The 13,086-nt window shown below is 61.0% G+C and overlaps 1 protein-coding gene across 2 annotated transcripts; it reads right to left on the bottom strand.

The window, feature by feature from the left end:
• Positions 1 to 101: 101 nt before the first annotated feature.
• RNH1 (ribonuclease/angiogenin inhibitor 1) lies at positions 102 to 12,661 on the bottom strand. 2 transcript variants are annotated; one of them, XM_036295579.1, is made up of 10 exons: positions 12,505 to 12,661; positions 7,582 to 7,686; positions 3,086 to 3,253; positions 2,583 to 2,753; positions 2,080 to 2,250; positions 1,836 to 2,006; positions 1,503 to 1,673; positions 1,109 to 1,279; positions 460 to 630; positions 102 to 345 (listed from the first exon to the last, which is right to left on the bottom strand). In XM_036295579.1, the coding sequence occupies exons 1-10, from the start codon at positions 12,513 to 12,515 to the stop codon at positions 258 to 260; spliced, it is 1,398 nt and encodes a 465-aa protein (XP_036151472.1). In that variant the 5' UTR covers positions 12,516 to 12,661; the 3' UTR covers positions 102 to 257. The 2 variants fall into 2 exon arrangements, with proteins under 2 accessions (XP_036151472.1, XP_036151473.1); XM_036295580.1 differs by lacking the exon at positions 12,505 to 12,661 and adding an exon at positions 9,182 to 9,340.
• Between the last annotated feature and the right edge of the window lie 425 nt (positions 12,662 to 13,086).

Raw genomic sequence — 13,086 nt, 5'->3', positions numbered from 1 at the left:
CAAATCTGGGGCGGTCTCTTGAGCAGCAAGACAGCGTTCATAAAAGCATCACCTGCAGTGCAGAGCCTCAGGGGCCCACAGGAAGGACAAAGGGCCTTCAGGACCTTCTACCCAAAACATTTTAATAACTATAAAGTGTCCAGAATGTTTACAGAAGCTGGTTTGAGCATTTCCCTTCAGTGACGGCTAAGGCACCAGGAGTGACCCTGAGAGCTGGCCAGCCTCTCGGGCGCCGGGGCAGGGGCAGCGGCCGGGGCTCAGTAGATGATCTTCAGGTTCGGCTTCTTCTCCTCCATGGCCCGCAGGAGGTCGTCCGTGTCCTCCCTCCAGTAGATGTCGTACAGGCTGTGCAGGGGCAGGGAGGGTGTGGGCCGGGGCACAGCCAGGGCACCCCCCCCCCCCCATCCTCCCTGGTCTGGCTGAGCCAGCAGCCCTGGACCCCGTCCGCCCATCACTTACACCAGCTTCTCCAGGGGGCAGCTGGGCTGCTGGGCGCTCTCGGCCACCTTCATGACGCCCACCTCGCTCATGTAGTTGTTGCTGAGGTCCAGCTCGAGCAAGCTGTGGTTGGCCAGCAGGAGCGCGGCCAGGCTAGTGCAGCCCTGGTCGGTCACCTCGCAGTCCCCCACCCTGGGCGGACAGCAGGGCAGAGGTCAGGATAAAGGCACACCCCCAGGCGGCCGCTGACTGGCTGAGTGACCTGGGCCTGCGCCACCACCGCCACGTGGGCCAGCGGAGTCCACACACGGCCCGTCCCTCACCAAGACCCGAGGCCAGAGCCGCCCCCAGGGGAGCACAAGCCGGACACGGAACCAAGACGGAACTGGTGACGGACTGAAAAGGAAAGATGCAGGGAAGGGAGAGTCCAGGGTGGGCCCTGAGACCTGATGGGGTTCCTGAGCGCCCCAAGGCCTGACGCTGTGAGCCTGGCCCAGCGCAAGCAGGACCCGGGGAGGACAGCCCAGGACGGGACAAAGGGTTCCTCTGTGAGGGAGGACCGGGCCATGATGATGGGGCCCGACTGGCGTGCTGCCCTCCTCTCCCCCCTACTCCCCCCATCCCCCCCATCCCCCCCCCCCACACACACACACACACGCCGCCCACTCACGAGAGCATCTGCAGGGTGACGCCCGGCTGGCCCAGGCCCTGGCACAGCACCTCCATGCCCTCGTCCCCCAGGTTGTTGCTGCTCATCTGCAGCTCCTGGAGGCCCCGGTTCCGGGCCAGCATCGCACTCACATGCGGGCAGCAGGCGGCCGAGAGGCCGCAGGACTTCATCCTGGGGACACGGAGGACAACTGCAGCCCAGGCCCTCGGGCACCAGGGGTTCCCCATGTCCCGCCCAGAGAATCTCAGCGCCTTCCCGCCTCCATGGACCTGACATGCCTGCCTCCCCCTCAGGCGGCAGCGGGTCCTGGTCCTCAGACCCCAGCAGTGTCCCCACCAGGCCACCCCCTCAGAGGTCCCCTCGGGCGGCTCCTCCCTGTACGGCCGGCACTCACCACAAGGACTGCAGCTGGCAGCTGGGCTCCTGCAGGGTCTCGCACAGCAGCCGCGCGCCCTCGTCCCCCACCTCGTTGCCAGACACACTGAGCTCCTTCAGGCTCTCCTTGGCTCTGAGCACCCGGCAGAGGTCCTTGCAGCCCCTGGCCGTGAAGTCACACTCCCAGAGCCTGCAGAGGCAGGGGACGCGTCACAGCAGGGCCACCCAGGGGCAGTCCCGCCCCACCTGGCCAGGCCACAGCCTGGGGGCAGGGAGGGCGGGCGGGTGGGGACACGCCTGTGCAGAGCTACCTGGATGGACCCCACGGCCCTCTGCCCAGCCTCCAACTCACCACAGGGTCTTGAGCCTGGAGCTGGGGCTCAGCAGCCCAGGGCACAGCTCCGCGATGCCCGCGTCCCCCAGCTTGTTGCTGCCCAGATGCAGCTCGCTCAGCGAGGCCTTGGCGGCCACAATGCCACCCAGGTCCTGACAGTTGGCCGCGGTGAGGCCACAGCTCTCCAGCCTGGGGCACAGGAAGCGCTGTGGCAGCTGCAGACACCACCCGCCCCGCTTCCCGCCGCCAGCCCAGCGCTTACAGGATTGACTCCAGCGGGCAGGAGGTGTCGGCCAGGCCCTGGCACAGCGTCCGGGCGCCAGCCTCGCCGAAGTCGTTGTTGCTCAGCCGCAGGTTCTTCAGCTCCCGCTTGGCCCTGAGCACCGAGGCCAGGGCCTCGCAGCTGGCGGCCGTCAGGTTGCCGTACTCCAGACTGGGGACAGGCGGCGGTCAGCCCTCCCTCCTGGGCCCCCGCCCACCCTCTGGAGACCACCCACCGGCACAGGTACCCGAGCGCAGGAGTCCTGGACCCGGAGCAACACGCCCAGCCTCCCCCATCGCTGAGCCCATCCGCGCGCGGTCACCGGCCAGCTGCCCGCTCCTTTGGGGGTCACAGCCCATTCATGGGACATGTGCCCGGGAGCCCCTCCTCAGACCTCCCTGCGACGACACGTGGGCGAAGCCGAGTGACAGCGGGTGTGGGGCTGAGGTGACGGGGGAGGGGGGGGGGGCGGGCAGGCATCAGGGACGCGCCAGGAAACTCACTGGAGCCTCTCGATGTGGCACTGGGGGTCCAGGAGCCCCTCGCAGAGCAGCTGCAGGCCCGCGTCCCTCAGCGGGTTGTAGCTGAGGTCCAGCTCGCGGAGGGAGGGCATGGAGCGCAGCACGCTGGACAGGGCCCCGCAGCCCGCCTCCGACAGGTTGCAGCTCTGGAGGCTGTGGGAGAGCATGTCCATCACGGGAGGCCACGCCCGCCAGGGGAGGCCACGCCCGCCAGGGGAGGCCACGCCCGCCAGGGGAGGCCACGCCCACCAGCGGGAGGCCACGCCCGTCGCAGGGGCTTAAGCTGCGCCGCCAGGCTGGCTCCCGGCTGCGAGCGGGCACAAGCGGGCGCAGGTCCCAGGCCCAGGGCAGGAAGGGAGCATGGGACGGAGGAGAGAGGCCTGAGATGCGCCTCCTTCGGGGCAGGAGTGGGTCACTGTGCACCTCCCTCAGGAGCAGGGGGAGCCCCAGGCCCCACGCGCGTGGCTGCCGCCACGTGAGCTCACCTGAGCTTCTGGATCTTGCAGGCGGGATGCAGGCTCTGGAGCACCAGCTGTGTGCTGGCATCGCCCAGCTCGTTGGAGGAGAGGTTGAGCTCGGTCAGGGCGGGGTTGTCCCGGAGCGCGGAGCTCACGTCCTTGCAGCGCCCCTCCGTGATGCCACAGTCGACCAGCCTGCGGACGGGACACGCAGCGGTCATGCCAAGCAGCAGCTCATGACCCGTTAGTGGGCCAAGAATAAGGTCGTCACACCTCGACATTTTTTTTGAATTAAATCTTTATTGTTCAGATTATTACAGTTGTTCCTCTTTTTTCCCCCATAGCTCCCCTCCACCCGTTTCCCCCCCCCCCCCCCCACTGTCCTCATCCACAGGTGCACGATTTTTGTTCAGTCTCTTCCCGCATCCCCCTCACCCCTTCCCCCCCCCCCAAGAATAGTCAGTCGACTTCCTTTCTATGCCCCTGATTCTATTATAATCACCAGTTTATTCTGTTCATCAGATTATTTATTCACTTGATTTTTAGATTCACTTGTTGATAGATGTGTATTTGTTGTTCATATTTTGAAAAAGCAAGTTTATTTTATTTTTTTTTCTTTTAAATCTGTCATTTTTTTAAAAAAATATTTTATTGATTTTTTACAGAGAGGAAGGGAGAGAGAGAGAGTCAGAAACATCGATGAGAGAGAAGCATCGATCAGCCGCCTCCTGCACATCCCCCACTGGGGATGTGCCCGAAACCCAGGTACATGCCCTTGACCGGAATCGAACCTGGGACCCTTCAGTCCGCAGGCCGACGCTCTATCCACTGAGCCAAACCAGTTTCGGCTATTGTTCATATTTTGTATCTTTACCTTTTTCTTCTTCCTCTTCTTAAAGGATACCTTTCAGCATTTCATATAATCCTGGTTTGGTGGTGATGAACTCCTTTAGCTTTTCCTTATCTGTGAAGCTCTTTATCTGACCTTCAGTTCTGAATGATAGCTTTGCTGGATAAAGTAGTCTTGGTTGTAGGTTCTTGGTATTCATCACTTTGAATATTTCTTGCCACTCCCTTCTGGCCTGCAAAGTTTCTGTTGAGAAATCAGCTGACAGTCGTATGGGTACTCCCTTGTAGGTAACTGGCTTTTTTTCTCTTGCTGCTTTTAAGATTCTCTCTTTGTCTTTTGCTCTTGGCATTTTAATGATGATGTGTCTTGGTGTGGTCCTCTTTGGATTCCTTTTGTTTGGGGTTCTCTGCGCTTCCTGGACCTGTAAGTCTATTTCTTTCACCAGGTGGGGGAAGTTTTCTGTCATTATTTCTTCAAATAGGTTTTCAATATCTTGCTCTCTCTCTTCTTCTGGCACCCCTATAATTCAGATGTTGGTACGCTTGAAGCTGTCCCAGAGGCTCCTTACACTATCCTCGCATTTTTGGATTCTTTTTTCATTTTGCTTTTCTGGTTGGGTGTTTTTTGCTTCTTCATATTTCAAATCTTTGACTTGATTCTTGCGATCCTCTAGTCCAGGGGTCCTCAAACTTTTTAAACAGGGGGCCAGTTCACTGTCCCTCAGACCGTTGGAGGGCCGGACTATAGTTTAAAAAAAAACTATGAACAAATTCCTATGCACACTGCACATATCATATTTTGAAGTAAAAAAACCTTCAAAAAAAAGGCTCTCCTAACTTCAAAAAAAAAGGCCCTACTAACTGCAAAATAAAAATAATAGACCTCCTAACTTCAAAAAAAAAAAAATCCTAACTTGTTCTTACCTCGGTCCTCAGGCAGCAGCAGGCTCTGCACAGGCAAGCTCGTGACTCGACGGATCACACCCGAGACCGAGAGGAGGAGTCAACAGACAGAGATAAGGAGGGGAGTCGGAGGGTGCGGTGCACATTCCACACATGCGCACTGCGGGCCGGGACGAGTCGGCTGCTAAGCAGCAGGCAGCGGCAGCAAAAACACCCGGCGGGCCAAATAAATGTTTTCCGCGGACTGCATGTGGCCCGCGGGCCGTAGTTTGAGGACCCCTGCTCTGGTCTGCTGTTGGGAGTCTGTATAATATTCTTTATTTCAGTCAGTGTATGCTTAATTTCTAGTTGGTCCTTTATCACAACCTCGAGGGTCTCATTAGATTTCTTGAGGGTCTCATTAAGTTTATCGGCGGTTTCTAGGAAATTCTTGAAAAACCTTACAAGTGTGGTTTTGAACTCTATATCCAGTAGTTTGCTTTCCTCCATTTCTGTCATTTGTGAGCTGTTTCTTTGTCTCCGCATTTTTTTATGCTTCGCTGTGTCGATAGAGTAGCTTTCTGTGCTAAGTGTCCTATAGGGCCCAGTGGTTCAGCCTCCCCAATTACCTGAGGAGGAAACTCTTGGTGCACCCCTTTGTGGGCTTTGTGCACAGTCTTGTTGTAGTTATGCCTTGATTGTTGTAGGTATCACTGGGAGGGATTGACCTCCAAGCTAATTGGCTGTGAGAATCAGCTGTGTCTGCAGTGGGAGAACTTCTGTGCTAGAGACACCCCTCCGGGGCAAGACTTGCTTCAGTGGGGCTTTGGTGGACACTGGGTCTGCCCCCTGAGTGTGTCCCTTATGGATCTGAGGAGCTGCAATCTGGATGGTCCCACTCTGACCACAGCGCACACTGGCTCCTGGATCTCTAAGGAGGTGCTAATCTAGCCTTTCTGAGGCTACCCAGCAGGAGCCAGCTGTGACACAATGCAATCTGCCCTGGGGCCTTGGGCCAGCTGCAGTTTGTTAGGTAATTATCAGATTGCAAAGGGCCAGGCCTTTCATATGCAAAAGTTTCCATGCTTGGGCAGGGCGGGGGCGGAAAGAGCAGTTATGGCTGCTCTCAGTCCTGCCCTCAGAGGCCCTGCTTCTCAGTGTCCCAGCAATCGCTGCAAGCACCTCTGAGAGAAAGCTGCCCTCGAGTTCCGACTGATGCCAGACAGTCCCGTTTCTCCCGTATGAGTCTGGGTTCCCAGAGACTTGCCCAGAATTGGAGCTCAGAGCTTGAGACTCCCTCCCAATTGAAAAAGACAACCGTGTCCTCAGCCGCCAGCCCGCTCCGCATGCGCCTCCGTGCCTTTGTATTTTACTTCCGCACAGCACCTCCTCTGAGTCTCGGTACGCTTTTCTCTTTCCTTCTAGTTGTAGAATTTCCACTCGGCCAGCCTTCCTGTGGTTCTGGGTGATGTCTGTTCCGTCTTTTAATTGTATTTTTGAAGTTGTTGTGGGAGGCAGCAATTTCCGGTGTTTACCTATGCCGCTATCTTGGTTTCTCTACACCTCAACATTTTAAATGAAACAGAAAAAGCGAGTGGATCGTCCTGGGACACCTGGGTTGAAGACACTGGCACGCACGCGGGTGTGGTCTGGGTGCCACGCGCTCATGGGCGCGGTCAGCATGTCAAGCTGCTCTCACCTCCCAGAAAGCAAGCCCCGCAGAGGGCACAGCCAGGGAGATACCTGAGCAGCAAGACGACCATGAAACCAGACCATAAGCAGGACCGGGACGTCGATAAGCACGGGGGGGGGGGGGGGGCAGCACCGACAAATGTACAAGGAGCAAAGAAACCAAAGGCCCGGCAGCTAGGCCCAGTCGTGACATCTGGCACAATCCCCTGAGGGATGCCAACGTCAGGGGGAAACTGCGCAGAAGCAGGCCGTGAGCAGTGACCACGGGGAACAGTGGCCCTGGGGGACAACTGGCAGACACCACCTGAACAGGCGGGCAGTGACGGGGTGACCGCGTGATGCCATCGCAACCACACACTCCACACCATATACCAGCAGGACTCCGCCTCATCCTTTCTGTGTCTTGTTGCCAAAACCATGCGACTCAGCCATGAGAACACATCACGGGAACCCTCTCCAGACCTGAGCCAACTCAGCAGGCAGACGGGCAAGGAGCGACAGAGGGACCGTCCCAGTCAGGAGGGCCATATGCCACCCGGGATCCTGCACTGACCGGGACAGGGAAGGGCCTAGTGGGAAAGCCGTGACGTCGGGGTTGAGGCGGCTGTGCTGGCTCCACATTTGACCAGGACCCCAGGCGCTGACTTCAGGGGAAGCAGGGCAAAGGGCAATGGGCACCCCAAAACCATCTTCATCACCCTTCTGTGAACCAAAACCTACGTAAACTAGTTAGAGAGACACCCAGCAGGCACCTGCCAGCCTGTGAGGCCAAGGGGCTGCTGGGCTCAAGAACCTGACAGTGGGCAGGGCGGGCGGGGCGGGCAGCATCTCTATGTAGCCAACGAGTGGCTGTCCCAGATGGAGGAAGGGGCCAAGGGGCGGAGGCAGAGACCCCACCAGCTGCTCTGCCCACCCGCCAAGTCCCGCCCACTGGCTTGGGCCAGGAATGGATTTACATTTTTAAATGTTTGGAGAAAATTACAAGCACATTTCACCCCATGTGGCAGTCAGTGTGCACTGTGCACCCAATAAGGAGAGGACTTCCGGGCACACCAGGCCCGCGGGGCACAGCGGCCACCCCCAGGGGCCCTGGCCAGTACCTGACCACCTGGTACTGCGGGATGAGAGGCAGGATCTCCGTCCACCGGGCATCGCTCAGCTGCTGGTACTGGATGTCGAGACTCATGGTGAGAGGCAAGTGTGCTCTGGGCGGAAGCAGAGGGAGAGGGGACATTTTAGCCAAATTCTCTCATCGCAGGCCGGGAGCCAGCAGGAGCTGGCCCGGCCTGTGCTGTTTCCTTTCTGCGGCACCTATACCCCCTCAGTCGCCAGGAGTGAAAATGGGGGAGGGCAGAGGGAGGCTGCACCCACTGGCTCCCCTGGCAAAGGCCCCAGTGGCCACAGAGCCCGGGGACATGGGCGGCCACAGAGCCCGGGGACATGGGCGGCCACAGAGCCCGGGGACATGGGCGGCCACAGAGCACGGGGACATGGGCGGCCACCAAGCCTGGGGACATGGGCGGCCACTGAGCTTGGGGACATGGGCGGCCACTGAGCCTGGGGATATGGGCGGCCACCTAGCTTGGGGACATGGGCGGCCACCGAGCTTGGGGACATGGCTGCAGGAGCAGAGGCTGCATTAACCTCCCGGCCTCTGCACCTGCCTTTGGGCCCCTCCTGCCTGGGAGAGGGTAGGGCCTGGGCTTGCCACCTGAAGCCCTGGCCTCTCACTGGCCCGGCAAGGGCAAGGATGGGTTGGGAGGGGTGGCCTGTGGGCCTGGACACAGCAGGGGGACACCGGCGGGGGCCGGGGGTGGGGGGCACAGGACTGGCAATCCATGCAGTGCTATGGAAACCCTACCTGCCTGCCTGCCTGCTCGGCCAGCTTCGTATCACTCAACTGCTGTCACACAGAGGAGCCAGGAGTCTGTCTGCCCACTGCCCAGACCATATGATCCAGAGGGAACCCGCTTCCCCCCCCGCCCCCCCCCCCCCGGGAGCCCAGGGCGTGGTCACCCAAACACTGACTCAGACCCACCCTCGCCCGCGGGAGGGGCCAGAGCACCCAGGCTGACACCCCCCTCAGGGACCACCTGAGCCCCGCTGCGCTCCCAGGCGCACCCTCTCTGGACATGGGGGCTCCACCCACCGAGGGGGTCTGAGGTTAAGGACAGAGAGCGGAAAGGACACCCATCGCAGAGCGCCCCACCCCCAGGGCTTACCAGACGCTGGGGCGTCTCCGCGCGGGACCTTTGGACCCTTTGAAACCCCATGAAAACGTGTGGCATCCCCCCAAGAGGTGCCCCGTAAAGATCCCCAATCCAGCGGGGACACGCATCACAGTCAGGACGCCCGCGCCCGCTGGGCCGCTCGGATCTGGCTCCCGGCGCGCAGCAGGCCCCGGAGTCCCGCGCCGGGCGGCCTGGACCGGGCCTCCGCTGGGGGGTGGGGGGGCCGGGCCCAGGAGCCGGCGCCGGGGACCGTGGGCTCCCTCTGCAGCGCGGGGATCCCCGCACGGTCCTCCCAGGAGGACAGGCCGCGACCAGCCGGCGCGTGGAGACGCATCCGGGTCCGGCTGCGCCCTTTCGGGCCGCGGGACACCCCCGCGGGAACCACCCGAGGGCGCCCGCTCCGCCGGGGCCGCCGCGGAATGTCCCCCAGCCCAGACCTCACCCGGTGCCCCCCGACCCCAGACCTCACCTGGTGCCGCCGGTGCCGCCTCGGACTCTACCGGCTGCTTCCGGATGGGACCGGGGATAAAGGCGAGGGCGGGGCGGGGCCTCGCGCGGGGCATGGCCGGGGACAGCCGGTCCGCGCGGCCCTCCGGCTCCCTCCCACCCCCCACCCTGCCCCCGGGCCTTTGAGCTCCATCTGCCAGAACAGGGTCAGGGGACCGCAACTCCGGGCAGGGCCGCCAGCCGGGGGCGGAGCGGGGCCAGGGAGGGGCGGGCTGGCCCCGTGGAGACCGCCGCCCTCCTCTCCCCCAGCAGCTGGTTTCCCTGGAGCAGAAACTAAACACCTGGCCCTTGGCCACCGGCTCTGGAAGAGGAAGTGACTGCGGGCATGCGGATGCCACGGATGGGCGAGGGGCGCACACGGCGCATCCCCAGCACCGGGCAAGTGCAATAGGCGGGCGGGCGTTCGGGAGACGCGTCCCGTGTCTTTTGCAGCCTTTGGTGACCGCCCAAACCTGAAAACAGGCTATGTCCACCAGCAGGAAAATGGTTACGTCATTTACAACATGCCCACTGCGCCGAAAGGGGCCACATGCTGACCTGACAGCTCAGGGGAGGCCTGCGTGGCCGCCTTGCAAACTCAGACCTAAAGCCACCACAGGGATGGTCTGAAATTAAACTGTAAAGCAGTGACGGTGGGCAGTCACCTCCTGGGCCGGTATCTTCCCTGACAAGGGCAGCCTTTGCCTCCATGGAGCCTGTCTTTTTGCATCTATGGTAACATACCCTTGAAATGTCTGGGTAACTTGTAACTCCCCTTTTTCCGGAGCCCCTGGGGCACAGCCTAATGTGCTGGGCGAGGACAGAGACCACCAGTTCCTTCATTGTTGTTATCACGTTAATTGTTGACTAACTATCCTGCACTCACCTAAGCATGTGTCCATCATTTTACTTTTTATCCAATCCCAGGGGTTCCCCCCACCTTTGCTTTCTCCCGCCTCCCTAGTCTATCACCAATGGATTTCGTGTAACCCACCCACGTCCCCTCCTTTGATTGCGATGTATAAAAATAGATGGGGAAAAAAATGCCATTCTCTGGGGCATTCTCCCAATTCCTGAGGTACTGCTTCCCAGCAACTGTCAACAGTTTGGCTCAAACTCAGAATTCTTTACGCGTTTGAAAGTTTTCACGTTACCACCACACGCGGATTCCTGACGGGGGCGACCTTCGGGCGTACAGTGGATTCTTAAGCTGCATCACAAGACGCGGAGCAGGTTCAAACACCCAGGCGCACGGGGCTGACCCCTCCTCACGTGTGCTCCGTTCTCACCACTCAGGCAGGCATCCGGTCAGCCGTTGACTGAACACCTACTGTGTGCCAGCCAGTTCCTGGGCCCGAGGGTCAGCAAAGCAGGGGACAGCTCTCGGCCAGTGCTGCTGGAGCTCAAAGTCCACAGCGGGACATGACATTTAGAAGTAAACTGAGAGCATGCAGACTGAGGGAAGTGCAAAGGGGGGCGAGACTGCGAGTAACAGAGAACCCCCTCCCCCGCCCCCCCAGCTCTGACCCTGCCTCCCCACTCCTTCCCTCCAGGCGCCCCAAAGGCCCTCTTCCTCTACGTGTTTCCTGAGCCTAGGTCGCCCAGTTGGCTCACTTCTGCTGCCTCTGTAACTTCCTAAATGAACATTCTCTTATAATTAAAAAAAGGGGGGGGATCGGGGGATGGGGTGCTGGAGCAGCGGGTGGGGTCAGGCAGGTCCCCCAGGCGACAGCAGCCGGGCGGCTGGCTGGGGAGGCAGGGGTGGGGGGGCTGGAAAACTATTTCACAAACCCGGAAGGCTGCTCACCGCAGACCTGGCCTGAAGTAACGGGGACGAGGACGGACGGCGCCCCGGGCGGTCTGTGCCTTGGAGGGCTAGAGGGAAGTGTTGCTCAGTTTGGGAGAGTGCTGGGCTGGGCCAGTCCTTGCTTGTGTAGCAAGGGGTCTGCAGAGCCCAGGACTCGGCTGGGGCAGGCCACCAGGCACAGCGCCCACCCCGAAGCTGCCCTGCAGCAGGTGCCAACGCTCAACCTGACAGGTGTCAGGCGAGGACCGAGCGGCTCTCCTGCCCTTGATGGGGAAATGGGGGGGTGCTGGGTTTCCGACAGAGGCAACTGCAGCCAGCGGGAGGGCGAGGGGCACGGGCAGGCGCGGCAACCAACTCCAACATGACTGTGGTGCCAGGAGGGGCATGTGCCCTTGTAGGAAACCGGGCAGAGGTAACGAGAGGACAACCCGGACGCCCCTCTTCGGACATCTGTGTCCCGGCTCCTGCCCTTTCTAACGCCCAATCCACGTGGTTCAGTGAAACCCAGATGATGGGAATGGCCGGCAGGGCACAGGCCCCGAAGCCCTCCCTGTCCTGCTCCCCCGACCTGTCAGCAGCTCCGCGACATGGCAGAGGGGACTTTGTGACCAAGCGAGGGCTCCCCAGGCAGGGAGGCCGCCCTGGGTCACCTGGGGGCCCTGAGAGGCAGCAAACGTGGGGTCCAAGGCCAGGAGGCTGGGGCGGCAGCTGCACCCTGAACGGGAGGAAGGAGCGCCGGAGGCTGGACCGGGTCCAGAAGCAGATTCCCGCGGAGTCTCGGGGAGGAGCCAGCCCTGTGGACACTTTGATTTGTGTTGGGTCGCAAGGGGGTCCAGGAGCGGATGCACGCCTCCGCCAGGCAGACGGTGACGCAGATACTGGGCCCTTCCTGGAATCCGGAACAGGCCAGGGCACCAGGCAAATGGTGACGCAGATGCCGGTCCCGCCCTGGAATTCCTAACAGGTCAGCTACCAGACTGATGAGGACACCTGGAAAAACCGTGACGACCCCCGCGGCGGGAACTCCCACAGCTTGTGCTCCCCGCCCTCACTGAACAGCCGTATAAAAAAGGCGCCCCCCTCCCTGTTGGTGCGGATCCACGTGCCCTGTCTTTGGGGTCCGTGGGTCGCCCGGGGATGCAGAATAAAGCCTTTCCTTTCTTTCTTGTCTGATTAACTGGACTCTGTTTCCTACGCTGCCTCCTGAGCCACCCAACCTAACAATTTGAACCCGCAGCCCATTCTGTGTGTGTTTGTTCATCCAATCGGAGAGTCCCCCACTTTTGCTTTCCATCGGCCCCTTAATCTACCGCCCATGGACTCCACGTGACCCGCCCCCCTTGCGCCTCCTCCTTTTATTCTAACTTGCAACACAAGCTGCAAAACTGCCGTTTTCAGGAGCGTTTTCTCAGCCCACTGAGACGTTATCCCGGGCAAACGTCACCAGTTTGGCTCTAATAAGTGCATGAAAAGTCCCTACAGATTTGGACATTTCTTACCTCGACACCATCCTAGAGGGGGGCCTGCCTGGTTCTAAGGTGCTGCCCAGACACCGCTGACCTGCTGTCCCGCAGAGCTGCAGTCCGCCAGCTCTCCCCGCACCCGCGAGGCTCCACACCCGCGTGGGCGCTCTGGCCGGTGCGCGCCCCGTGTGTCCATTTCTCCAATCCTTGTGCCATCCCCGACCCGCGGCCCCCCGAGGTGCTGCCCCCATGACGTCTTCTCTCCCCGCCCTGAGATGCCGACCCAGCGCCCCCCAGGGTCCCAGGTGACCGAACCGGACAGAGTTCCCCATGGGCACGTGGCCACGCCCAAGGCGCGGTACCGGGCCAGGCCTCGGCCAAGGTTGTCCTTGGGGGGTCGGTCCTTCGGGAACAGGCCGGGGACTGTCTGACTTGGGGGAGAAGGTCTGGCCAAACCGGCCTCCGGGAGTCGGGCTGGCTGCGGGCCAGCGCACCGGGGTCCAGGGAGGCAGACGCCCCGGCCACGCTAGGGCCCAGCACGGAGCCTGGGAGACGCGGCCGCGCAGGCGCAGCGCCGCCGCGCCCAGACTCCCAGCGTGCCCCGGGAGCAGGGCCAGT

The sequence above is a fragment of the Myotis myotis genome, unplaced genomic scaffold, assembly GCF_014108235.1.
Source record: "Myotis myotis isolate mMyoMyo1 unplaced genomic scaffold, mMyoMyo1.p scaffold_m19_p_27, whole genome shotgun sequence".
NCBI classification, from domain to species: domain Eukaryota; kingdom Metazoa; phylum Chordata; class Mammalia; order Chiroptera; family Vespertilionidae; genus Myotis; species Myotis myotis.
The sequence above is the reverse complement of the archived record's forward strand: the minus strand, read 5'-3'. Positions and strand labels throughout refer to the sequence as shown.